We start from the raw sequence: 26,006 nt of genomic DNA, 5'->3' as shown, positions 1-26,006 counted from the left end.
TCTTTGCTCTTTTAGGTCAATTTAAATACTTTATTTCTTTACAGCATGAGGCTTTATAATATTTATTTGAAGCAATATGTTCATAATAGAAAATTTGAAAGAGTTTAAAAACAAAAATCACTTATAATCCCCATATAACATGATCGTTCTGTGGCTAGTTTTAGTAACTGCTTTTTCTTCCCCTTTTCAGTATATATTGTAAGAGTTTGTATTATGTGATTAGATAGCCTGAGAACGCATGATTTTTATTGGCTGCCTAGTATTCATGGTATGGATGTACCATAATTTATTTAATCAAGCTCCTATTGTTGCACACTAATGAACATTTAACCAATTTAGAGTTGCTTTGGTGGTGGAATTAATTACAACACAGGGATCAAAAGGACTCTATAATTTACATCAAAGGCAGAGGAAAAGCATAACTCTCAAAGTTGTGTTTCCACTGGAGGAATCTATGGTAACTATGTTCAAAGTACCGATAAGGACAAACGGTATTTTTGTTGTTTTTACCTCCAAGTAAGTCCTTGAAAGTCTGACCTTCTTATGGCTGATGGCACTCTCCCATTTTGCTCTGGATCGCCAACTCTAACCCTTTCTTTCATCTTCAGCGGAAGGTCCGGTAGCCTGGAGAAGCAGTGTGTGACAGGGTTATCTTTTTCCCTCCTCTCTAGTCATATGTGACCTTGATCACATACAACTCACCACAATCAGTTTAGCAAATAGTCTGTTGCAGCTGTGGACCTAGCTCTGTGCTGATGCTGGAAACGTGTGTGCATGCATGCTCAGACACTTCAGTCATGTCCAACTCTTTGTGATCCTATGGACTTTAGCCCACCAGGCACCTTAATCCATGGGATTCTCCAGGCAAGTATACTGGAGTGGGTTGCCATGCCCTCCTTCAGGGGATCTTCCTGACCCAGAGATTGAATCCTGGTCTCCTGCATTGCAAGCAGATTCTTTACTGCTAAGCCACCGGGGAAGCCCCAATGCTGGGAGACCCATAATGAAATCTGTAGACCTTGAAGGAGTGTTGCCATAAGGTAATATCCTACCAGAAAATTCCCGCTTATAAGCATTTAAAAGGGCTTCCCTAGTGGTTCAGCCGGAGAAGGCAATGGCACCTCACTCCAGTACTCTTGCCTGGAGAATCCCATGGATGGAGGAGCCTGGTGGGCTGCCGTCTATGGGGTCGCACAGAGTCGGACACGACTGAAGCGACTTAGCAGCAGCAGCAGTGGTTCCGCAGTACAGAATCTGCCTACTGGTGCAGGAGACCCAGGATATGTGAGTTCCATCTCTGGGTCGTGAAGATCCCCTGCAGAAGGAAATGGCAACCCACTCCAATATTCTTGCCTGGGGAAATCCTGTGGACAGAAGAGCCCGGCAGGCTATCGTTCATGGGAGTCACAAAGAGTCAGACACAACTTAGCAACAACAACAAAGCATGTGGAAAGTTGGAACTTCCTACCTCTCCACCAGTTACTTAGTAAAAAATAGTGGTACAATCATGTATATATACCATGATCGTGAGCATGGAAAATATATTATTGTACTGGGCTGGAAGCTGGGAAGAAACATAGAAACACATCAAAACATGGTTGCCTGTGAGTGTTAAAAATGAAAGTTGCCTTTTAAAAATACTTTTAGACAATACATTTTTTAATACTTATTTTTCTGGCTGCACCGGCTCTTTGTTGCAGCAGGCAGGATCTTAGCTGCAGCACGTGAACTGTTAGTTGTGGCACGTGGGATCTAGTTTCCTGTCCAGGGATGGAACCCAGGCCCCCTGCATCGAGACAATGGAGTTATAGCCACTGGACCACCAGGGAAGTCCCCTTTCAGACATTATTTTTAAATTTTCCCAATGATTGTGGGGAGGATGAAAATCTGCAAAACATATATTTGTTAAAGAGTCAAAAGTCTGAGTAGGAATGCCATCCTGCTCACTGAGAACCTAGAAAGAAAATCAAGTTTAAAGTCTTAGACCTCATTATCCTAGGAATTAAGCTAGAGCCAGAGACACAGCACTTCCTTCACCCTGACTTTCTAAAGCTACATGATCAAGAAGTCATAGCAATAATAGTGATAACAAGCTATGTGTTGTGTGGTCAGGACATGCCCGTCACTGGACCCTCGAGTTTCTACCCAAGCCTATTGGGTTCCTCCACTGCTCCTTCTTAAAAGCGGAACAAAGAACTTTCCTGCACCCACTTAAACAGACTTAGCATTGCACCCCCAAGTTACTGTCCTGCGCGTGATAAGCTTGCTAAATTGGTAAACTACCTCAAAACTCAGTCATCTTGGTGACACAGCCGCATCACAAAACAAACTTTTTTATCCAAACTTCCTCAGTAATCTGCTGAAACAGAGATGTTTATATGGGGTGGGTCTATTGGGGCACCGCTATGAATTTATTACAAGCAACTCTCCAAACCCACAGTGAAAAATTATTCTGGACAAGGACAAAGAAAGTCTTTAAAAGAAGCCACCATCCTGAAACCAAGTTTCTGCCCTGACACTTGATCAACTTCAAAGAGAATTCTAAGGTTTTATTTTATTTTGTTTCTTCCTTCCATTTCTGGTTGAATGGGCTAATCTTATGCCCTTTCTTTAAATGTCAAAGTTGATACCACAAAGGCATCCTAATTTTGGGTATCAGGCAACATATAAAACATGATGTATATTTTTGTGCTCTTTCAGCTTCATCCTTTGATCCCAATAGAGTGTCTACCTTTTTCTTCTATTCCCATCCCTTTCCCCCACCCCACCTCCTTCCCATTTCTCTTTACTCCAGAGCCCTCTTGGGTGGTCTGCTCAATTTAGACCAGATGCACATTCTGGTCAGTGGAAAAGTCAGAATCCCAAAGACTGTGGGACATCAGGCAAGTTACTTAACCTCTCAGAGACTCAGATTTTTTGTTTTAATCAACAAAATGAGTTTGATTACACAGATGAAAACACTCCTACAGTAAGGTACCCCATACATGCTAGTTGTCTTCTGTTGTTGCTTTGGGCCTTTTTCATGTCTGAAGAGGGAACTTTCCTCAAATCTTAGCTTTCCTACTGTATATCAGACCAGGAGACAGGAAGCCAAGTGGCGTTTGATGCTTTCTCCCTGAGCAAAGGAGTTGAACTGGCCTCACCCATTCCTGGATCTTGGCTGCTCCTCAGCCTTCACAGCAGAGCTGCAGAACACTGACCTTTCTGGAAGAATCACAGCATAGGCTTTTTCCAGAATTCTTAAGCCTATACTGCCTGCACAGCCCTCTGAAAATTAGATCTGTTCCAACTGCGGAAGAATTTGCAATAGAAAGCTAAGTAGCTGGGCACTCTGACTTGCTTTGGAAAGTGCAGGGTTTGTCATCTAATCAGGGCATAGACAGTGCTGATACCCCAGGTTGCAGTCAGTGCTCCTACACCAGGATTATTTGCCCAGTGAGTCTCAAAATATGGGGCACTGTGGTGATTGGTGTGTGTAGTCAGTCGCTCAGTTGTGTCTGACTCTTTGCGACCCTGTGGACTGTAGCTGGCCAGGCTCCTCTGTCCATGGGATTCTCTAGGCAAGAATGTAGGAGTGGGTAGTCATCCCCTTCTCTAGGGGATCTTCCTGACCCAGGGATCAAACTCAGGTCTCCTGCATTGCAGGTGGATTCTTTAACATCTGGGCCACCAGGGAAGCCCTGTGGTTATCCTGGGGCATGTTAAATTGCACCCAGAGACTCTTGTTCTGGAGACCTGGAGTAGAGTCTGAAAATTTGCATTTCTAACAAGCTCCCAGGTTATGCTAATAATGCTGGTCCTAGAACCACACTTTGAGAACCCCTGGTTTAGCCCATCATGGTTCCCCAAAAGCCCACCCCACACTGAAAGTGGAGGAGGTTTTAGCACCTTCTTAGCCATTTTCTCTCTATAGCTCATTCATCCCCAGAGTTTCCTTTGTCAAGGGAGGAGTCCTACTGGATATGATTTCCATTTGAGGAGGTGGGGGTAGAGACCAAGCAGTCAGGTGGCCTCCTGAGCCTGAGAATGCCAACTCACCACCCTGAGCCCCAGGGAGTCCACCCAGCTCCGCAGTGGGTGTCGGATTCTGACACGAAACTGCTGAACTCCTTCCCAGCAAGTGTGGTGTTCTGCGTGAAACGTCAGCTTCGACCTTTGAAAAGACTCCCTCTTTCTGAAACTTAAAACTTGACCAGTACCTTTGCAGGAGAAAGCACCCCGAGAGTGGTGATAGGTTGGACATAGAAGCGGCGTGACATATAAAATCTAGACAAAATTCCATTTGGGCTGTATTTTTTTTTAATTACTTGACCCGCTTAAGTGTGTGTGTGAAAAGCACAGATTTGTTTTCTGAGACATGCTTTTTGTTTCTATATTAATTTTACTTTTCCCTACCGTGAACAATCCTCCTGTCTCCCCCCATTTCCTCCGGCACCCACTTCCTTCCCAATGACGCTCGGCTAGGAGAGGGTGGCGAAATGCGCCCCGGAGCGCGTAGCGATCTCACCGCTGCGTAGCGGCTCTCAGGCGGAGGACCTGGGGGCCCCTGGGCGGCTCTCCCGGTCCCCTCTGCCCTCCGCGCTACCCCTGCCCGCGCCCGGACCTCCCGGTCGGTTTCTTTGTTAAGAACGCCTGCGCAGAGAGGCATCTTCGGCCCTTCAGGGGCGCACGGGTTCCACTCCTGACTTCTCAGTCCCCTAAGGGCTTGTAAGCACAGAGGCTCGAGTCGAGAGGCTAAATTACGCCCCAGGGGGCTTCTTAAGTAAAATCCTAAATTTCATTTAGGTTCTTGGTAAGCCTTTCGATGGCGAAGCCACTAAGCCCAGGCTCGCCCGCCCCCAGCGCTTCCCTCCCCACGCCGGCTTCTTGCAGACTAGGTTACGGGGGAACCCTGTCCCTCTCAGATGGTCCGCCCCTGGGTCTGGGGTACGCCACTGTCCTTACCCTCTCGGGTCGCCACCGCCCCCATCACCTCCCCCAGCTCCCGGTCCTTCCGTTTCCTTGCATAGCCTCCCCCACCCCCCACTTGAAATCTCCCTCCCCTCGGGCTGGAAGCAAAGTCGGTAATAAGAAACCAGTTCAGTGTCAGTCGGACAGAGGGGGGAGATAACCCCAGAGATACACGGCAATGGAGAGAGAACTCGTTTTGTGTAAAGAGGGCCTCGAATCACCAGGGAATTCCTGGATTGTCTCGGGCTGTCGTGTGTGATGTCCATCACGCCGTGCGAACACCATCTGCTCGGTATTATGCTCTCAGTTGCCAGGCTACCTGCTGTACGCAGTAACACTTGACTGCCTGGCTCCACGCTCGCAGCGTTAGCCCAGACGCGCCGGGCGGGGGGACCGGTGGGGGAGAAAGGCGAGTCATGATTAAGCCATCTGCAGGCTGGGGGCGGGGGGACACGCCGCGCGGGCGGAGCGGGCGGGCTGGCAGGCAGCGAGGACCGGGCTGACACCACCATCTGCTGGGGCAGAGGCAGAACAGCAGCTGTTCCTTGTTCCCCTCCCCGCCCCACCTGAACACCTGAAAAAAGGCTGAAGCCCTGAGCACCCTCCAGCCAGTTCTCCACTGAGCACCCCCCACCCCAGTCTCCATCACCACCCGCAGCCTCCCTTCCAAGGAGCCGGCAGTCTTTCGTTCACTGCCAGCAACCACAGCCCTTCTCACCCGAACAGTATGCATTTCTTGAAAACACATCAGAGACATAAAGCTTCCCTGTGCATAGATTTATAAATAAACAGCTGGCTGCTCTTAAGAGATATTTTTACCACAGCTGTTTTTTGAAGTAGAAAACGGCCTCTTAGGGGGGGAGGTAGGGTGTTTTTTATAACTTCTACCTTTCTCTCCAGCCCATAGAAAATTGCTAAGATTTTTTTTCCTGGAGGAGAAGATACGTAAAATAGATTCATTGGTTTTGATGCCCCCCCTTCCTGTATTTTACTGAAGAGTGAGAGCTTTGGGAAATAATGAAGATCTATGTAGTCAATTGGATTTCTGAGAGGAAGAGATGGAATTAAGATTCTGGATGGAAGGCAAGGGAGGTCGTTGGGCAGGGGATGGAGTGGAGAACAAGCTAGTAATTAAAACTAAAAATACTGCATCATTTGGCTTCAAGGCATTACATTTCTGGTGACGAAAGCTCAGCCTGGTTTTCTCTAATTGCACACACAGTGTGTGTCCTCCTTAGAAACAAGAGCTGTGGCTTGAAATCCTGAAATTCGACAGACTATTGCTCATTAAGAACTCTTAGGCTGGAGGTTAAAAGCCACCATGTCATGTGAAACAGCTAATGGCCTCAGCCAGCTCAATTTGTAAGGTGAGTCACTTGGCACAGCTTCACACTTGGCTTACACACCTAAGGCTGGGGCCCTAGCGTCACTTACCCACTGTTGAATGCAGCAGAACTGGTTGGGAGAGGTGTATCCACCTAGGCTCACAGATGTTTCCAATGGAAGGGAGTCCTTTAAAAATGCACACAGCCCTCCTGCCTCTCGGGGTTCCATTCAAGTCGCTGCAGGGAAATCGGTCTTCAGGTCTTCAGTGAGAAACCTGAAGGCAGAATCTTTGAGAGGGAATCATTTGGGGAAATACATAATCTTGGGAGGTAATAACCAAACTTTCCCTTTGGGAAGGGTTTTTCCCACTGTGCTTTTGAAGTACAGCACCACCCCCAGCCCCATCTGAAAGTACAGCATTCCTATGAAATCTTTCCTAAGCCGAAATGGCCTGCAGTGAGTAAGCAAACACGTTAGGACACCTCTTGCCAAGAGTGTGCAGAATAAATAGAGATAAAACACAGATGCTCACAGAGTTCAAAGCTGTGGCGACTTGATGCTGAGATGCTGAGTGTAGTTCCTGGGGGAGGAGCTTGGTGGCGCCACTCTCACAGATGGGGGTGCCTGCTGTCTCTATAATGACTCTCCGCAAAACGAACTCTGATGATATTTTAGATTTTCACCTTTTTCTATAAACTCTAAAATCCTCTTCAGATGTCTCCTGGTTAGCAAAACCAGATACTAGTGTAGGTCTTCTGTAAAAGCTAAGTGGCATAAAGTGAACTTTTGAAAAGTGGGTGATACCTATATTTATTTTTGGTCCAGGAAGACAGGGACTAGAAGTGCTGAGATGAATCTACGTCCCCACCTCATTCGCCTCTCCCTTTCTTTCTGGGTGGAGAGAAGGCTGGGAAAGCAACTCATTACTACTTACCACTTCTGGGCAATCTCACCAGGTACTTGTGGGCTGATCTTATAGGACAAGAATATCTCAAAGTGCACAAAGACAATGGGGCCAGCCCACACCAGACCTCTCATAAAATCAAGCTGAAGAAAACTTGATCTCCCCCTGGGTCTCATTTTCTTTTCCCACTGTCTCCTCCTTATCAAAACTGGAGATTTCAAATATGCTTAAATACTCAGAAGAAGAAAAAAAACCTGTATATCTGTATTTTCGCTGATTGCTTAACTGTCTGTTGTGTGAATTCCTTTGTTAAAGTGTTAAGTCAGTTGGCCATTTGTCTCCAAAGGTGGCAAGAAACAGCTTTATCCCACTGGAAGAAAGGGTTTGGGAAACAGGCAGCAAGTTTAGGGGGAAAAGAAAAGAGTAAAATATCTCGATCTCTGCAGGGATTAGTCTTAAAGTAAACTTTTGGGGAGCTTAAAGTTTCAGGCATTTTGAATATGCCGTATTTTTATTAACATAAATATTTCATAACTCTCTACCTTTTCATTATCTATATACAGAGAAAATACACAAGGACAATAAGTTTTAACTTCAGCAATATCACACTTATGTTTGAAAACTAGAACACAGTGTATTTGTGGGACAGATACTGTATATTTAGTTTACAAGCAATTCTTAGGTGCAGTCTTGGCACCATGGACCCATCGTCCAGGAAAAACCTGTACTTATGAAAAGAATACTGAATTTAGTCTCAATCAATGTTTCAGTTCTATGAGTGCTGATTCTTCCCTTTACTAACTGTGTGGCCTGGGCCACCACACTAACCAGAGCTTTTAAAAAAAAATTTTTTTTTTAATTTTATAGAAGTATAATTGATTTACATTGTTGTATTTCATTTCTGCTGTATAGCAAAGTGACTCATATATATATATATATATTCACACACACATTCTTTTCATATTCTTTTCCATTCTTTTCCATAGTTCCCTGTGCTATACAGTAGGACTTTATGTATATATATGCTTATCCATCCTATATATAATAGATTGCATCTGCTAATCCCAAACTCCCAGTCTCTCCCTCCTCAACCAGTCTCCCCTTGGCAACCACAAGTCTGCTCTCTGTATCTGTAAATCTGTTTTTGTTTCATAAATATATTTATTTATGCCACATTTTAGATCCCACATATAAGTGATGTGATGTTATTTGTCTTTCTCTGCCTGACTGACTTAGTATGATAATCTCTTGGTCCATCCATGTTGCTGCAGGGGCAATATTTCAGTCCTTTTTGTCACTGAAGGAAATGGCAGCCCACTCCAGTGTTCTTGTCTGGAGAATCCCAGGGGTGGGGGAGCCTGGTGGGCTGCCGTCTCTGGGGTCACACAGAGTCGGACATGACTGAAGTGACTTAGCAGCAGCAGCAGCATTCTATCGTATATATGTGCCGCATCTTTATCCATTCATCTATAGATTTAGGTTGTTTAGATTTGGGTTGCTTCCACGTCCGGGCGGTTGTGAATAGTGCTGCTATGATCACAGGGTTGCATGTATCTTTTCGAATTACAGTTTTATCTGGGTATATGTCCAGGAGTGGGATTGCTTGATCATCAGTTCAGTTCAGTCCCTCAGTCGTGTCCGACTCTTTTCGACCCCATGAATCACAGCACGCCAGGCCTCCCTGTCCATCACCAACTCCCCAGAGTTCACTCAGACTCACGTCCATCGACTCAGTGATGCCATCCAGCCATCTCATCCTCTGTCGTCCCCTTCTCCTCCTGCCCCCAATCCCTCCCAGCATCAGAGTCTTTTCCAATGAGTCAACTCTTCGCATGAGGTGGCCAAAGTACTGGAGTTTCAGCTTTAGCATCATTTCTTCCAAAGAACACCCAGGGCTGATCTCCTTCAGAATGGACTGGTTGGATCTCCTTGCAGTCCAAGAGACTCTCAGGAGTCTTCTCCAACACCACAGTTCAAAAGCATCAATTCTTCGGCACTCAGCCTTCTTCACAGCCCCACTCTCACATCCATACATGACCACAGGAAAAACCATAGCCTTGACTAGACGGACCTTAGTTGGCAAAGTAATGTCTCTGCTTTTGAATATGCTATCTAGGTTGGTCATAACTTTCCATCCAAGGAGTAAGCATCTTTGAATTTCATGGCTGTAGTCACCATCTTTAGTGATTTTGGAGCCCAGAAAAATAAAGTCTGACACTGTTTCCACTGTTTTCCCATCTATTTCCCATGAAGTGATGGGACTGGATGCCATGACCTTTGTTTTCTGAATGTTGAGCTTTAGGCCAACTTTTTCACTCTCCACTTTCACTTTCATCAAGAGGCTTTTGAGTTCCTCTTCACTTTCTGCCATAAGGGTGGTGTCATCTGCATATCTGAGGTTATTGATATTTCTCCCTGCAATCTTGATTCCAGCTTGTGCTTCTTCCAGTCCAGCGTTTCTCATGATGTACTCTGCATAGAAGTTAAATAAGCAGGGTGACAATATACAGCCTTGACGTACTCCTTTTCCTATTTGATCATATGGCAACTCTATTGTTAGTTTAGCGCTTCTAACTCAACCTTCTTGAGCTGTTGTTACCTGGGTGAGAGGAGGAGTAGGTTTTTGTTTGGCTTCTTGGTGCTTGTTTTGTTTTGTTTGGATACTGGAGGGAGGGAAGAAGATCCAACACAATTCTATATTTTGAGAGGAAACTCCCCTCAGGGTTGACTCTATTGACACTGAAGAGGAAGAAAAGTGAAAAGAGAACAAGCATTAAAATCCAGTTTGCAGTTTTCCATTTAGGATGGCTCATAGGAGACAGATAAAATTCATGTTGTTCACAAAGCAGGCTTGTTGAATGCATTAATAAAGGAATGCATTAATAGTGATGGAAATACCATGGCAAATAGAAGTAATATATAAAATTTGATAACTACTAAGCATCCATTTAAGGTAGTCACTTTTGTGTATACATCTTTATAACCTTAATTTCCTTCACCACGTATAACTGGGACTAATAACCAGCGTGAAAAACTGAGTATCTAGATTTTACAATGAGGAAGTCTTTCTTAAAAATCCAGTCTAACTGCCTAAAAAATGTTTGCTGTAGATTTATTCACATTTGTCTCTCCTGATCTAAGTCTCATAACTGTCCCTCACAAAATGACTGTGTTTGTCCTTATACGTGTATCCATTTAATTTGTATACTTCTCAGACAGCAGCTTCTGTTTGTTCAGATTAATTACTTGAAACTTGAATGAATTAAAGGGAATCTTTCTGCAGAATGGGCTTCCCTGGTGGCTCAGAGGGTAAAGCGTCTGCCTGCAATGCGAGAGACTGGGGTTCGATCCCTGGGTTGGGAAGATTCCCTGGAGAAGGAAATGGCAACCCACTCCAGTATTGTTGCCTGGAGAATCCCTTGGATGGAGGAGCCTGATGGGCTACAGTCCATGGGGTCACAAATACTTGGACACGATTCAGCGACTTCACTTCACTTCACACTTTTCTGCAGAATGATCAGATAATACTTTGCCATTACGAGGTGTGCTTGGTAGAATGAACAGGAAAGGAAGCATCAATAAACTACATCTTATGGCCACACGCCTACTTTTCCCATCAGTTGTCTTTTCCCCGTGGTCTACACCATTGGGTTGTTACTTCCCCTTGAGCACAGTCTCGGAGGAGTCACCTGGGCTGTGTATGAGGGGTTCCCTATCTCCTGTTCCTTAAAGACTGGTCCTTAAAAGTTGACATCCTTTGACTGACATAATTATTGAATCTAGAGACCCAGTTCAACCCCCAACATTTAAATTATCTCAGACACCTGAGACTCAATTCTGTTTTTACAGATGTTGCTGCTGTGGCTAAGTCACTTCAGTCGTGTCTGACTCTGTGCGACCCCATAGACGGCAGCCCACCAGACTCCCCCGTCCCTGGGATTCTCCAGGCAAGAACACTGGAGTGGGTTGCCATTTCCTTCTCCAATGCATGAAAGTGAAAAGTGAAAGTGAAAGTGAAGTCGCTCAGTCGTGTCCGACTCTTAGCGACCCCATGGACTTCAGCCTACCAGGCTCCTCCGTCCGTGGGATTTTCCAGGCAAGAGTACTGGAGTGGGGTGCCATTGCTTTAAAGATATTAGGAGATTCCATATCTTTGGTCAGTGTGACACATTCCTAATTCTCCCCATCAACAATTCTCACTAGCAGGATTTTTTTTTTTTTTATATGTCAGAGCTTTCAAATGTCACAATTAATTAGAATTTCATCAAATAGCAGTTCTGCTGATTAATCAATTCCAGCAGCATTCTATAAATGTCTCTCCTACTAACTAAGTAGCCCATTTTGGCCAGGCAGGCAGTAAGGATGAAGAGGTGGTCAGGCTGCCTCCTATTAGACTGAAAATGAGCCCCACCTGAGGGCTTATTCCCTTTCCTTTGGAGGAACACCGATGGTTAGCTGAAAATGCAATTCTTATTCTTTAGCCAATCCTATCAGAAACAGGGGCTTCCCAGGTGGCTCAGTGGTAAAGAATCTGCCTGCAATGGAAGAGATTTAAGAAACATGGGTGCCATTCCCCAGTTGGGAAGATCCCCCTGGAGCAGGAAATGGCAACGCACTCCAGTATTCTTGCCTGAAAAAAATCCCATGGACAGAAGAGCCTGGGTGGCTACAGTCCCTGGGGTCGTAAACAGTTAACTCGACTTAGTGACTAAGCAGCAACATCAGAAACAGACTGGGCCTGGCCTCAGATTCCACAGAGCCATTACTGGCCCCCTTTAGCCTCTCCAGCCCCACTGTGTTAAAAGATTGGAGGACTGCTGTGTTCTCTTTATGGAAATGTAATATGTGCCACTAGGGATCCCGTAGGGAGGGAATACCCCATGCCCCATCCCCTGTGCTTTTGTTCAGATGTGAAGTCACCACATTCACTTCTCTTCTCTCTTCTCTTCCCTTCTCTCCCTGTCCTCCCAGGAGCAGCACCCAGTGGGGCTTCCCCGGAGCACGGGCCCCATGCAGTCCTCTGTGCCCCCGGGCTCAGGGGGCATGGTCTCCGGACCAGGGCCCGCGGGGCCAGGCTTCCTGGGCAGCCAGCCCCAGACAGTCCTCATGAAGCAGATGCTCATTGACCAGCGGGCCCAGCTGATGGAGCAGCAGAAACAACAGTTCCTGCGGGAGCAGAGGCAGCAGCAGCAGCAACAGCAACAGCAGCAGCAGATCCTCACAGAGCAGGTAACTCACGCCTATGGTGGGCTTCGTGCGATTCGAAAACAGTTCTTCAGGGCCTGGTGTCTGTGAACGAGTCTCAGGTCTCGTCCTCCAGCAAGAAAGTCGCTGGCCAGCACTTCCCGAGACTACAGAAGAGCCTGCAGAATGTAGACCTTTCCATTAGTTAGGTTTTTTTCTTAGAATGAATTGGTTTGTTCTGAAAAGACAGGCTTCAGCCATGCATTTGAAGACCCCCTTGCCAGAGACCTGTCTTCAAGTCTGGCTTTTTGCTTCTTGCTTCTGGTACCGGGGTCTGTGGAATCAGCATGGGGGTGGCGAGGGTAGAAGGGAGCTGGCTTATATTCTTCGTAAATTCTGATATTCCCAGCGGGAAGAAAAAAGAAATTAATTCAGAGAACTTTGTTTCTTGGAGGAAAGAGTCAGAAGGGGGGATTGAGAAGAATTCTCACAGCGTTGGTCATGAACAATGGAACGGGAACAATTGCAGAATAATAGGGCCCACAGAACTACTTGGAAACCTGAACTCCGGGTCACAGAAAGGGTGCAAACTTGAGAAAAATTCCCAGCAGCTTTGAAAACAGCTCAGGAAATCTTTGAGTTAAAGGCCTAACACAGAGAAAGCTTTACCTGAGGCGTCTTTGACCACCGTTGACACATAATTCCTCCAGCTTTGAAAGGAAGCCTTGCCGTGGGCTGCTCCTCTGAGTTTCAGTATGTTTTGTTTTTCAAGAGGCCCTTGCCTTATTTCGTGTTATCCTGAGAGAGGCTGAAGGTCTTCCATCTAGGCCATCCCTAGATGGCTCCAATGGGGGGTCTGACCCATGCATCTTGCCCTTCTGTTATAGGAGCCATGAGGTTATCGTCTACAGCTCAAGGTCCAATTACCCTTCTAGAATGTTCCTAATAGGATCAGAATTTTGGACATTTATCAAGCATCCTCCACCACGCCATATCTATACAAGATGCTGTGTAGGACCAGAGGCACGTTGAGGTCCTTAGTGACCAAGAGCAGCATTCAAAGTAACCAGTCATCCCCCCAAACGAAAAATTGTCCTGTTGAGCACAGTTCACTTAGCTTCCCTTTTTCACTTTTGTTCTTGAACAGCTGTGTAATTATCTCCCTTTTTACCAAGGTCAGTCAGCCACCTGGCAGCTCTTGTACAAACAAACCTCTGTCCCTCTCACCCTGCAGAAAGTGTGTGACAAGGAACCACACTCATGTCTCTCAGACAGTGATAAATGGGGCTACCGAGGGGAACGAGGGGAAGCTGGGCTTTGCAAATCCTCCCCTCAGCCAAGCCTAGGCAATTTCAGATGTGCCTGATCCTTTAAGTGACTGTCTTTGATGGGTGTGCTGTGACCATGGCACAAAGGGGAGTCGGGGTAACCAGGCCAAACTTGGCTGTGCCAGGCCAGGGGTGTCCCTGCTCTGTGAGACCAGCCAAGCCCAGGATGAGGAAGGAGGTGGAAGGAAGAAGAGCCACCGAGGATGGTGCCCACAGACCACTGGACGAGAGAGTGCGGGACCCTTCAGAACCCAGGATACAGAAAACAGACACAGGGCTCCTCAGAAAAGCTGGGAAATGAGAAATTGCAAGAAAAAGAGAGAGAGTGTGTGTGTAATTCCTTAATGACTGTGTGTACCAAGAGCTGAAGAGGGACCAAAAGAACAATTTACGCTGGGCCACATCTTTTGCTTGTGGTATGATTCTGGCAAAACAAACCACTTCACTCTCTCATCTGCCAAATAGATTTCCCTATTTCCCAGCCTTCTTCCCGATGTTCTCATGAGTCACGTGTATAAAATCCTTAGGAAACAGCACGAGGTGGGGCTCTGTCACATGACCCTGGTGTCACGGAATGTGACATAAGAGCTGCAGCCACAGGAGCCAGCCGTCCTGTGGGACTGGCCAGAACTGAGGCAGAGGGATGGAGCATGCCGCCTGCGCCTGGGGACAGTGCTTGTTGAGGCACCTTCCTGGGGGTCCACACTCTCGAGGATGGATGTGGCCATATCAACGCCAAGCTGATTTTCTTGGTCCCTACAGCAGCAGAGAAAGTATCCTGCTGCTGCTGCTGCTAAGTCACTTCAGTCGTGTCCGACTCTGTGTGACCCCATAGACGGCAGCCCACCAGGCTTCCCTGTTCCTGGGATTCTCCAGGCAAGAACACTGGAGTGGGTTGCCATTTCCTTCTCCAATGCAGGAAAGTGAAAAGTCAAAGTGAAGTCGCTCAGTCGTGTCCGACTCTTAGCGACCCCATGGACTGCAGCCTACCAGGCTCCTCCATCCATGGGATTTTCCAGGCAAGAGTACTGGAGTGGGGTGCCATCGCCTTCTCTGAGAAAGTATCCTAACATTTTCAACTTTGCCAGCAGCATACTGGGAACACATGGGTTTCCCCGAAAGGACATGGGAGGGAAAACAGAAAGATTGGGGATCTTGCATATCTTTGGGAACATTCAGATGGTTCTCAGTGGACTTAGAAATCAGAACAGAGCAAGTAGAAACCAGGCGTGAGTTAAATTTAATGCATTTTTCTCAGAGCACAGAGCGTGTCAGCTGCCATCCGTTCACTAAGGTTCAGTGGAACCTGGAATTGTAGATCTGAAAGAAATGTTAATCATGAAGTCTCTTTATTTTACACATGAGGAAAACTGAGGCAGGGGAAGCTTACATGATTTTTTTTTTAGAGATCGCAGAGCTAGAGAGAGTCAGAGACTGGACTGGCACCTTGGGTCCCCTGATTCCTGACCCACAACCCACCACCCCAGGCTACTTCAGGGCTTATACCCATTTGTAGATGGGACACTAAAATTCTTACATAATATGGGAAGTTTGGCTTCAGAGAAGCTTTTAAATGCTCAGCTTACTTTCAATAATGTTCTTAGATTGCTGCCTAAAAGATTAGCATGGTTTCTTGTCTATGCTGTGTCTACACAATTAATTCATTTCAACAGCAAAACACCACGGTAGGCACTACAGGACAGGGTGAACAGAGGCCGTTCTTTTCTTCAGTTGCCCGAGTGCTGGCTGGCCTTGTCAACAAAAAGAAAAAAAGAAAAGAAAGAAAAAGAAAATTATAGAGCTGCCCAGGAACAAAAACAAGAGAAAAAAAATAGAAATAAACACATGTGTTAAGAAGTGGTCAACGTGTGTTATTTTTATAATGAACACTCTAAAGAGCAGAGCCCTGGCTGTTTGTTTTTCTAGCCCTTGCAGATGAAAGGTGCTTAATGAATATTCCACGGCTGCAGAGAAGGTTAAATGACACCCCGAAGGTCACCCAGCTACTTGACATTAGACCCAGAACGAAAACCCCTTTCTTTGCTCTTTCCACCTCATTCTTATTTTCTCTCCCTTTTCACATTCAGCATGATAATGATACACAGTAGCCTCCCCAGTATATTGGTAACAGCACTGGCAGTACAGAAGCCCCCTGACTGCAAGAAGAAAAACTAAAACAGGCCTCATGGTTCCTGGTGTATGCGGAATCCCACACGGTTCCCTCAAGGCATTAGATGCTGTATTTTTGACTCATGGAGATGTATTTTGCAGGCAGTGTGACACCCTGGGACTAAAATGAGGCTTTTTTTAAAATAGTCCCTGAGAATCCCATCTTCCTATACCCGAAGCATCTATTTTAGGTCATTAAAAATTAGTTGCTTGTCTGTTTGAGCTCAGTCCCCATGATGCTGAGAAAGTCATGCAGCTGATACTGAAAAAGCAAAGTCAGAACTGCCTCCCTGGGCTCCCTTGGTGGCTCAGTGGTAAAGAATCTGCCTGCCGATGCAGGAGACATGGGTTTGATCATGGAGCAACTAAGCCCGTGCGTTGCAACTATTGAACCTGTGCCCTAGAGCCCAGGAACTGCAACTACTGTGCCCAGGTGCTGCAGCTACTGAAGCTCTCTTGCCCAAGAGCCTGTGCTCTGCAACAAGAGAAACCGCTGCCATGAGGAGCCCGCTCACCAAAACTAGAGAGAAGCCAGTGCAGCAACAACAACCAAGCACCACCAAAAATAAGTAAAATTATTTTTTAAAAAAACTGCCTGGGTCACTACACATCCCTTTTAAGCCAGCAAGACCACACAGCAGACGTGCCACAGAGGTTCACCAAGGATGTGGGTGGTAGAAGTGGCTCTGATGGCCAAAAACCGGAAACACCCTAAATAACCATCCCTTGCAGCACAGATAAAGACACGGAGGTATGTTCTTTGGGGGGAATACTACTCAGCAGTGAGGATGAACAGTCCACACTGCAGGCATCGACCTGGATGAAGCTCAAAAATGCAACAAGTGCAAGAAGACAGACACAAAAGCCAGACTCAAATACGATGCCTAAAACCCACGTCTATGAAGTACAGAAGCTGACGTAACTAATATGTAGTTGGGTTGGGGGTGCTCCCCAGGGGTCAGGGAAAGGGTAGTGATGGGGAAGGGACAGGAGGGGCTCCTGGCAACATTCTGCATCTTGATCGAGAGGCTGGTTCCCAAAAGTGTGTCCATTTGGGAGTATCCCTCACACTGTACAGGTGCTGCACGCCTGGGTGCTTACCTATGTGTGCGCTATTCTTCAATACAAAGTTTAGTTTGTAAAACCCGCCTTCCTCAGAACAGCTGGGATGTTTAATTGCACGTTCTCGCCCATCTCACCTCCTGGCCCTCCTTGTCCTCTGTCGTTTCAGCAGCTGCAGCAGCCACACTTGCCCCGGCAGCACCTGCAGCAGCAGCAGCGGAATCCATACCCAGTGCAGCAGGTCGCCCAGTTTCAAGGTGAGGCGGGTGCACACCTCCGCCATTGTATTCCTTCCAGGGGGGACGTTAAAGTGAATGTCACCCGGTGACAGTGCCGTGGGTGCTGTGTTTGGTGTCCAAGTAATAGGGAAAATATTTAAGACCTGATGATACCAACCAGTCAGAATACCAGGCATTAACCTTTCAGCCACTGGGCCCCAGAGAGGTCCTGGTGGGCCCAGGGTGGGGTCATGGTGACTTTGGGGGTGGGACCGGAGCAGCTATTCTTTACCAAAAGTACAGAAGTATTTCAATATTTTAACAACCAGGGCTTCCCTGGTGGCTCAGATGGTAAAGAATCTGCCTACAATTCAAGAGACCCAGGTTCAATTCCTGGATTGGGAAGATCCCTTGGAGTATGAAATGGCAGCCCACTCCAGGGAGAATCCCATGGACAGAGGAGCCTGGTGGGCTACAGACCATGGGGTCGCAAAGTGTTGGACACAACTGAGAGACAAACATTCCCACTTTCCAAAGACATATAGGTTCCTGTTGACCCAATATCAGCCTTGTTGGTATCTAGATCACATCTCAGTGACGACAGTGGGGAAAATCCTGTGTCACATTTTTCTTACTAATCCTAGCAGATCTGCTGACCAAAGCCTTAACTTTCAGCAACTGCAGTGGAAGAATCTAGCTTTTAGCAACCACTAATCTCTGCTGAACATAGAAGACAAATAGGGACTTGAGCTTGATTGGACTGTCTTGATCCTGTTGCCCTTTGCACAAATCCTGAATCATGGCCCCAGGAGGAATGGCTGCACTGTCCAGGGTTGCCATTCCTCTGTAGATGGTTGTTGTTCAGTCGCTCAGTCATGTCTGACTCTTTGTGACCCCATGGACTGCAGCACGCCAGGCTTCCCCGTCCTTCACTCTCTACTGAAGTTTGATCAAACTCATATCCATAGAGTCAGTGACAATATGTAATCTTCTCATCCTCTATTACCTCCTTCTCCTCCTGCCTTCAATCTTTCCCAGCATCAGAATCTTTTCTAATGAGTTGTTAGTTCTTCGAAACAGGTGGCCAAAGTATCGGAGCTTCAGCTTCAGCATGAGTCTTTCCAATGAATATCTAGGGTTGATTTCCTTTAGAATGGACTAATTTGATCTCCTTGCAGTCCAAGGGACTCTTAAGCATCTTCTCCAGCACCACAGATTGATCCCCTCAAATATCAATCCCTTCAATCTCCAATAGAGGGAACCCCTATGGGTCTTATATGATGGTGGAAGATGAGTCTGAGGACCCTCCCCAGTCTCATCCACAGGAGTTTTTGGGGGGCCACAGGAGTCATGAAGCAGCAGAAATCCTAGTTCCTGTCCTCCATCCTCTTGGAGGACCTAGATCAATGCATCCTCACTTCTCAAATGTTACCTCTCACTTTGACAATCTGCCAGAATCCAGGAAGTCCCTTGCACAGAAGTATGCATATATAATAAATAAATATAAACTTTATGGATCATTTCACAAGAGTTACCCTTTTCCATAGACTGCGGGTGAAAAATTTATGATCTGGGGTAGCATTTTTCATTCTTCGGGTTGCAACACCCAAGTAGTTTGTGTCCAGCTCATTGTGACCCCGTGGACTGTAGCCCACCCAGGCTTCTCTGTCCATGGGGATTCTCCAGGCAAGAATCCTGGAGTGGGTTGTCATGTGCTCCTCTAGGGAATCTTCCCAAGCCAGGGATCAAACCCAGGTCTCCCACACTGCAGGTGGATTCTTTACTGTCTGAGCCAACAGGAAAGCCCATCGAAGATAATTTAGTGGGCCACAACCAGCATTTTTAAAATGAAATAATAGGAAAAAAATGATCGGAGTGTATCATAATTAGAGCAGCTTTTGTTTCTGTCCTGAGCCCACGTGTGTGTGTACTGTGAGTTGTGGTTCAGAGTCTGAAAGTGGTTGGTGTTCATGGCCAGATCTTCCTGAGGATAGCCTATGGACCCCTGGAGCTTGAGCAGCTACCACCCTTAAATCTGTGGGACAGTTATATCACTTCAGATCCTTTGGGGCCCCACACAGGGAAGGACAAAGGGAATTGGGCTGTCCATGGAAGTGCTGTGTAGTAAATTTGTGCCAGTATTCTTTGAGGAATTCTCTTTCTCACTTGGCCATAGGTGTAGAAGAGTGGGAAATAGTTACTGTTACAGGCGTGGTTTTTGTTGCAGACACCGAGCCCTCCTTTTTTTTTTTTTAATTTTATTTTATTTTTAAACTTTACAATATTGTATTAGTTTTGCCAAACATCAAAATGAATCCGCCACAGGTATACCCATGCTCCCCATCCTGAACCCTCCTCCCTCCTCCCTCCCCATACCCTCCCTCTGGGTTCTCAGACTTGAGCCTGCATCGGGTCACCAGCTGAACTGGTTCAAAAAATAGACAGCTCGCTCTCATTCCCACAGTCTCTGATTCAGGAGATCTGGAGCTGGATCTGTATTTGCATCTGTATTTACATCTGTAACAAGGTCCCCAGAGATGCTGCTGCTGCTGCTGCTGACCCAGGGGCCACACTTTGGGAACTGGTGCTTTATATTATGAACTAATTTAAACCATTAAATCTGATAAACCCGGCACCATGCCCTTTGAGTTTTCTAGATTCATAACTCATTATTTTTTAGACTAAAAAGACCCACCAAAATTTAATAACTCCTCTCTGAGTTATTCTAGATGGTTTGGCTCCTATTTAAAAGTTCTCCTCTGAACTTTTCTAAAGCCCCAAATTACAGGCAGTCAACCTAAAAATTCTATACACTTAAGCTGTACAACCAGTTATATTTGAGGGTTCCTGAGCTGATTGATACAATTTTTTTTAACTCTCTTCAGTATTTTCACATATTTGACTAACATCCTAGATATCATAATGTTATGTACCTAAGAAAATAGCAAATTGATAGATAAGAAAGTTTGTCCCTGGACAGAGGTTCTGTTTGGATTAACTTGTCTGAGAGTTACAGGTCCGCCCGCCACTTTACTTTTCAAAGGTTTTAAAGATGATCTTTCGCTTATTGAGTTCTGTGCCTCTGGACAGTGTTACATGCCTATGGGGAAGTGCTTATTTTTCGTAACTAGAGACTTCCTATGAGTGAAAACAGAACATAGATCCTTTTAGGGGAAAAATTGCATGTTACTGTCTCTTTTTGAATATGGAAATTTTTCTTTGACATTGTGATGTTAACCGATAGACAAGAAAATTAATTTGACTATAATGTCTCACGGTAACACCTATTTTAGACAAAAATTTGAAGAAAGCCTGTTGTTTAACACATGCAGTAATCTGACTCACAAAATTATTGCAGACAAAACCTAATCCTTCAACATATTAATTCTAAAGAGACAACAAAAATATTCAGAATATGAAAGTCCTTTCATCCATTTCCAGCAGCCTGTTTATGTAATTTGGGTCTGTTCAATCAATCTGAGTCAGCAATATTTTTCCCTTAAATTTTTTATAAGCAACCCAAACACCCATTTCACCCCAGTTTATCAGGCTGGCTGTGCAGTCAATGCAAATTTAGTCATTAAGGTCACAAAACTGCATAACAAGATCGCCAGCTGCAAGATATACTACCGACCAGTGTTTAATTAGGAACTTTTTAATATCTTTATTATATCTAAATCCACTTAGCTATCATTAAGCTCAAAACAAAAGATTGAAATGCTTCTAGGGATCTCCCCCGGATCTTTCTGGTTTCCTCATGGTAACCGTTTCATTTTTCAATGCAGCCTGATACTGACCTCAAGCCACAAAAACTTAAGTCATAACCAAAATTCCCATAATTTTATTTCTTGAAAGAAAGTATAGAGACATGGTTGCTGCCCAGAAATCAATAACCCTATCAGAAAGACAAAAACACACTTCTCTTATCTGCCAAGGTGCCAGGATTAACAAGATTATGTACTATTCTCATCTGATTTCTCATCCCACTCCCAGGAATGATCAAATTTGCTTATAATATTGATTGGCTCCCATGCTGCACCTATTTTAAATGTCCAGGAAAAAACTATTTTTCTTTTTTTCATAAACTTCATCATCAGCAGAGAGACAGAAAAATCCATTTTTGTGCACCTCCTAGCCCTTGACTGTTGACTGGGATTCTAGGGGTGACATTTTTACTCTCTTGGCTGGTTTAGAAATTTCCTGGAAACATGTAAAGAAGTACTCACTCAAACGTCAAATAGAGTTGAATGACTGGGCGTTGGTACTCTGGTCAGCTTTTAAGTAGCATCATTGAAACTGCCTTAGTGGTCATTGCTGATTTGAAGGTGTGGCCTTTGCATCAGTGCATCAAGTTCATTGCCAGGTAGCAAGTAGGAGGATGTCTTCTTTCTCTAATTCAGGAAGCTGGCAGGTTGGCACTGACATGTTATGATTCAGAGAATCCGGAGCATGTGGAAATCTACAGAGGGGATCCAAACAATGTCCCATCTGCCAAAATAGGTTCTTAGCAGAAGCAGAGGCCTTTAACCTCTCAAATCCAGCTCAAATCTTCAGGGAAATTAGTCTAATGGTCTTTATTGATAGTATTCTCTACTGAGCCATATTCCATGTCACAAACAGGATGTGCAAAGTGAGCCACCATTTCTTAATTTAGCTCAGGAGGTGAATTTCCTCTCACCTCCAAAAAGATGCTATCTTATTGGTTGAAGATCATATGAAGAAGTGGTGGTTTGGTCGCTAAGTCGTGTCCGACTCTTTCAACCTCACGTACTGTAGCTCACCAGGCTCCTCTGTCTATGGGATTCTCCAGGCAAAAATACTGGAGTGGGTTGCCATTTCCTTCTCCAGGAGATCTTCCTGACCCAGGAATGGAACCCAGGTCTCCTACATTGCAGGCAGGTTCTCTACCGATTGAGCCATGAGGGAGGGAAAGAAACAATTGCTTCTGTAATAGGAGCAAAAATAATATCATGGTATATCAAATAGAAAAGTCAACTACTGTGTGATCCCAATTTTCATGTGTATTTTTATATATTAAGGTAAGTTAGCAGTGGTCATCTCTGGATGGTGGGAATTTGGGTGACTTTCATTTTCATTTTTGTGCTTTCCCTATTTTCCAAATTTTTCACAATCAGTGTATGTTATAGTCAGAAAAATAATCATCTCTCTTTCTTTAAAGGATTTATTATCAGAGTAGATCCTTTCATCTATTAATCAAAGCATTTTTGTCATTCCCAAAGAAAAGTCCAGCTACGTGTCACTGTGCACCGCTTATGGAGATGAGTGAAGAGGTGTGTCCTTTTTTCTCTGCAGGGTCTCCCCAGGATATAGCAGCTGTGAGGAGCCAGGCCGCCCTCCAGAGCATGCGAACTTCACGGCTGATGGCACAGAACACAGGCATGATGGGAATGGGACCCTCCCAGAACCCAGGGACAATGGCCACAGCAGCCACCCAGTCAGAGATGGGACTGGCCCCTTACAGCAACACACCTACCAGCCAACCGGGAATGTACAACATGAGCACAGGAATGACCCAAGTGTTGCAGCACCCAAACCAAAGCGGTATGAGTATCACACACAACCAAGCCCAGGGGCCGAGGCAGCCCACCTCGGGGCAAGGGGTTGGGATGGTGAGTGGGTTTGGTCAGAGCATGCTGGTGAACTCGCCCATGACCCAGCAGCGCCAGCAGATGAAGGTAGGCCAGTCCTTGCCCAGGCCCCAGGGCCCACCAAGGCTGCAAAGCATCATGGGAACGGTCCCACAGGGAAGCCAGAGCTGGCAGCAGAGGGGCTTACAGGGGATGCCTGGGAGGACTAGTGGAGAGTTAGCATCATTCAACAATGGCGCCAGCTACCCGCTGCAAGCCGGCCAACCGAGGCTGACCAAGCAGCACTTCCCCCAGGGACTGAGCCAGGTGGTGGATGCGAACACTGGCGGGGTGAGAACACTCAACCCGGCCGCCATGGGTCGGCAGATGATGCCGCCGCTCCCGGGGCAGCAAGGCACCAGCCAGGCCAGGCCCATGGTCATGTCGGGCCTGAACCAGGGCGTTCCCGGCATGCCAGCCTTCAGCCAGCCCCCAGCACAGCAGCCGATGCCCAGTGCCAGCTTTGCCTCCAGCAGCCAGAGCCAAGGCTACGAGCGGAACCCCCCTCAGGACATGTCGTACAATTACAGTGGTGAGACGGCTGGGGCGTCCTTCCCCGGCCTCTCGGACGGTGCCGACCTTGTGGACTCCATCATCAAAGGTGGACCTGGGGACGAGTGGATGCAGGAGCTCGATGAATTGTTTGGAAACCCCTAGTCAGGAGCAGCCCAGGCCACCACAACTCCAGTGGTTTAAAGCTCCAACCATGAAAAAGAAACAGGATGTCACTGCATCCTTGTTTTTTTGTGTTGTTTTTTTGACCCACGTGATCTGAGCAAAGCTGCAGCCAGCTGACTGTGGAAGATCCAGGCACCAATCCACAGCCCCGCCGGGCCCTGTTTCACCTGATTTTCACACAGCAATGGAGACAGACGCCCTGCGGATCCTGCTGCAAGAGAGGGGGACACACCAGAGGTGGGCAGAGAAGATGATTCCGGAGCCCTCAGCTTGGCCCTCCCTGTGATCACCCGGCCCAACAAGAGCCACTCTGGCCAAGACAGACTGCTGCCCAACGTGAGGTGGCCGTCAGTGCTTCCTGGCCTTGGCCCGGATCTACAGCTTTGGAGACCCAGAGGGGAGAGAGCCTGGGGCTGAGAGTCCCACGGAGGCTGCTGGGTGGTGGTGCAGGCCAAGAGCACAGGTCAGATACGTGCTGAACTCTGGCTGCAGAGAGATGTCACAGGAAGACAGGAGACCCTACAGGCCTGTATCCTGCTCACGATGACCTGCAGGAATTTCAGAGCTTGGAGAAGGGTCCTGGCAGTCCTGGGCGGGCAGCCCTCTGCTGATGACCGTGGTGGCTTTTACTCCGGGGAGTTGGCCTGGCGCTTCCTGGGGGCCCGGTACGACCTGATACATCTCAGCCGGTCCCATCTACTCCAGGAGGCCAAGGATGGGGAGGCCCGGGGTGGACGCTGTGTGTCTGTCAGTGCGGCCACCTTCCCCTCAACTGGTCCCTGACCCCGTTCCTCCTCACCTCCGCCCCAGCCTGCCTGTGCTGGTCCTTGCAGACTATCCAAGAAGAAAGGAAGCTTTTGTCTTTAGGGAGCCTGCGCAGAGGGAAAATAAGAGCAAGAAGAACTTAGACAGTGCCTGAAATGCAAAGGCCACAGTGGAGTTTTTCTTTCTCTTCCTGGAACCGAGCGGGTTGTTCTGCTGCTTGGTGGTGGGTTTCCATGAGCTGCATCTGATGTTTCTGGGACACTAGGGAGGAGTAGCCTGGACATCACTGGCTCTGGTTCCCTTTGGGAAAATCCCAGGAGTGATGCTCTTAAAGCAGCCTGACCCTTCATCCCTGCTCCCCGGAAAGACAACTCTCAAGCCCTGAAAGCTGAGGAACTGAAAAACCCATTGCTCCACTTCAGCCGTTTTGCTAATGAAAAGAGGGAAGGTATGGTTCCTTTCCTTGGGCAAAGCGATACCCTCTTGAAGTTCTGTACAGTTGTTCTTTGTGTAATTCACGCAGATCTGTCCTAAGTGAAGTCTGTTGGAAGGGATCCACACTCTCTGCTGCTGGAGGGCTGGTCTCATCTGCCCTCCCCTCCCCTCCCACTGGCCTGTTTCGGAGGCCACGGGACATAGCTCTTGTCCTGAGTGAGTGAGCGTGGCATAAGCTTTTCTCCTGCCATCCCTTCCCTCCATGTCCAAAAGGCAGGCTTGCTTCTGTGCACTCACATGTCACTTGCCACACCAGAGCCCCGGCCCAGCCTGGGGAGTCACACTGGGGGCAGGTCCTGGGACTGAAGCGGGTAAAAATGAAGAGCTGGGACAGAGGATGTAGAGAGGTAGCAGGCAGGCAAGCACTGCCCGGGGCCTGCTCGCCAAGTACCAAGGTCATAGCTCTCCTTGGCAAGGTGCAGGCTGGAGACCAGAGGGGGCCACGTGGGTGAGGACCCAGGTCAGGGCTGTGGTCCCTGGGGGAAGAGGTGGTGGCAGGCTGACCATGAACTCCCTGCGTGGGGAGGGCCACCGCCAGGGGAGCTCTCGAATGGAAGCAGATGAAAACCAAAAACAAGGGAAAGTGAAGAAACGAGAAGACACAGAAATATATAATTACCTTTTTCTGAAAGGTACAGGAAATAAATATATAAGCAATGATGAGGAACTGGAGGTGGCTGATGGAGGGGGAGAGGGGGCCTCTGTTCTCTCTTAAATGCTTCCTCCAAATGCTCAATACTGGGACCAACTACATAGAGAGGTAGATTTTAATAAGGTGGCTTCGTTTTGTTTTTTGTTTTTACTACGGTGCTGATGTATATGTAATGTCTAAAAAAAAAGTTATTTGTAAATAAGTTTTTACAATACTACAGATATCACTGGGTCTACTATCTGTAAAAAAATATACATATAAATATATATATACTGTTTGTTTAAAATAGAGTATTTTTATTTCATTCCTTAACTCATCATCCCAGCAGTGGTATTGCACTTCAGACGATATCGAATTACTAATTTGTACTGTATGATCTATGGCAACTTCCTCCATTTGATTCAGATTTTTCTAGTTTTCTGGTTTTCCTTTGTACATTGAGCATTGCTTCTTTCCTTTTGAGAAATGTACAGAACTCAGAAATGTAGAAATGAAGTGATGTTGGCATACCACTTTTAAAGAAAAAATAATAATAAAAGATCGTTATCTGAACCAATCCAAAGTTTAGTTTATTTTAGGGAATTCCCTGGCAGTCCAGTGGTTAGGACTCCACACTTTGACTGCCAA

At 46.5% G+C, this 26,006-nt stretch overlaps 1 protein-coding gene across 1 annotated transcript in view; it reads left to right on the top strand.

The window, feature by feature from the left end:
* The window catches only part of MAML3 (mastermind-like 3 (Drosophila)), a 460,623-nt gene extending 434,617 nt beyond the window's left edge, over positions 1-26,006 (top strand). The window contains exons 4-6 of the mRNA XM_010830313.1: positions 12,152-12,409; positions 17,093-17,180; positions 22,455-26,006. Coding sequence (XP_010828615.1) covers positions 12,152-12,409; positions 17,093-17,180; positions 22,455-23,446 — 1,338 coding nt within the window. The 3' untranslated portion in view covers positions 23,447-26,006. The remainder of the gene's footprint in view (positions 1-12,151; positions 12,410-17,092; positions 17,181-22,454) is intronic.

The sequence above is a fragment of the Bison bison genome, unplaced genomic scaffold (genome assembly GCF_000754665.1).
Source record: "Bison bison bison isolate TAMUID 2011002044 unplaced genomic scaffold, Bison_UMD1.0 scf7180017864517, whole genome shotgun sequence".
Taxonomy (NCBI): Eukaryota; Metazoa; Chordata; class Mammalia; order Artiodactyla; family Bovidae; genus Bison; species Bison bison.
Note: the sequence above shows the minus strand (reverse complement) of the source record. Positions and strands in the feature narration are given on the sequence as shown.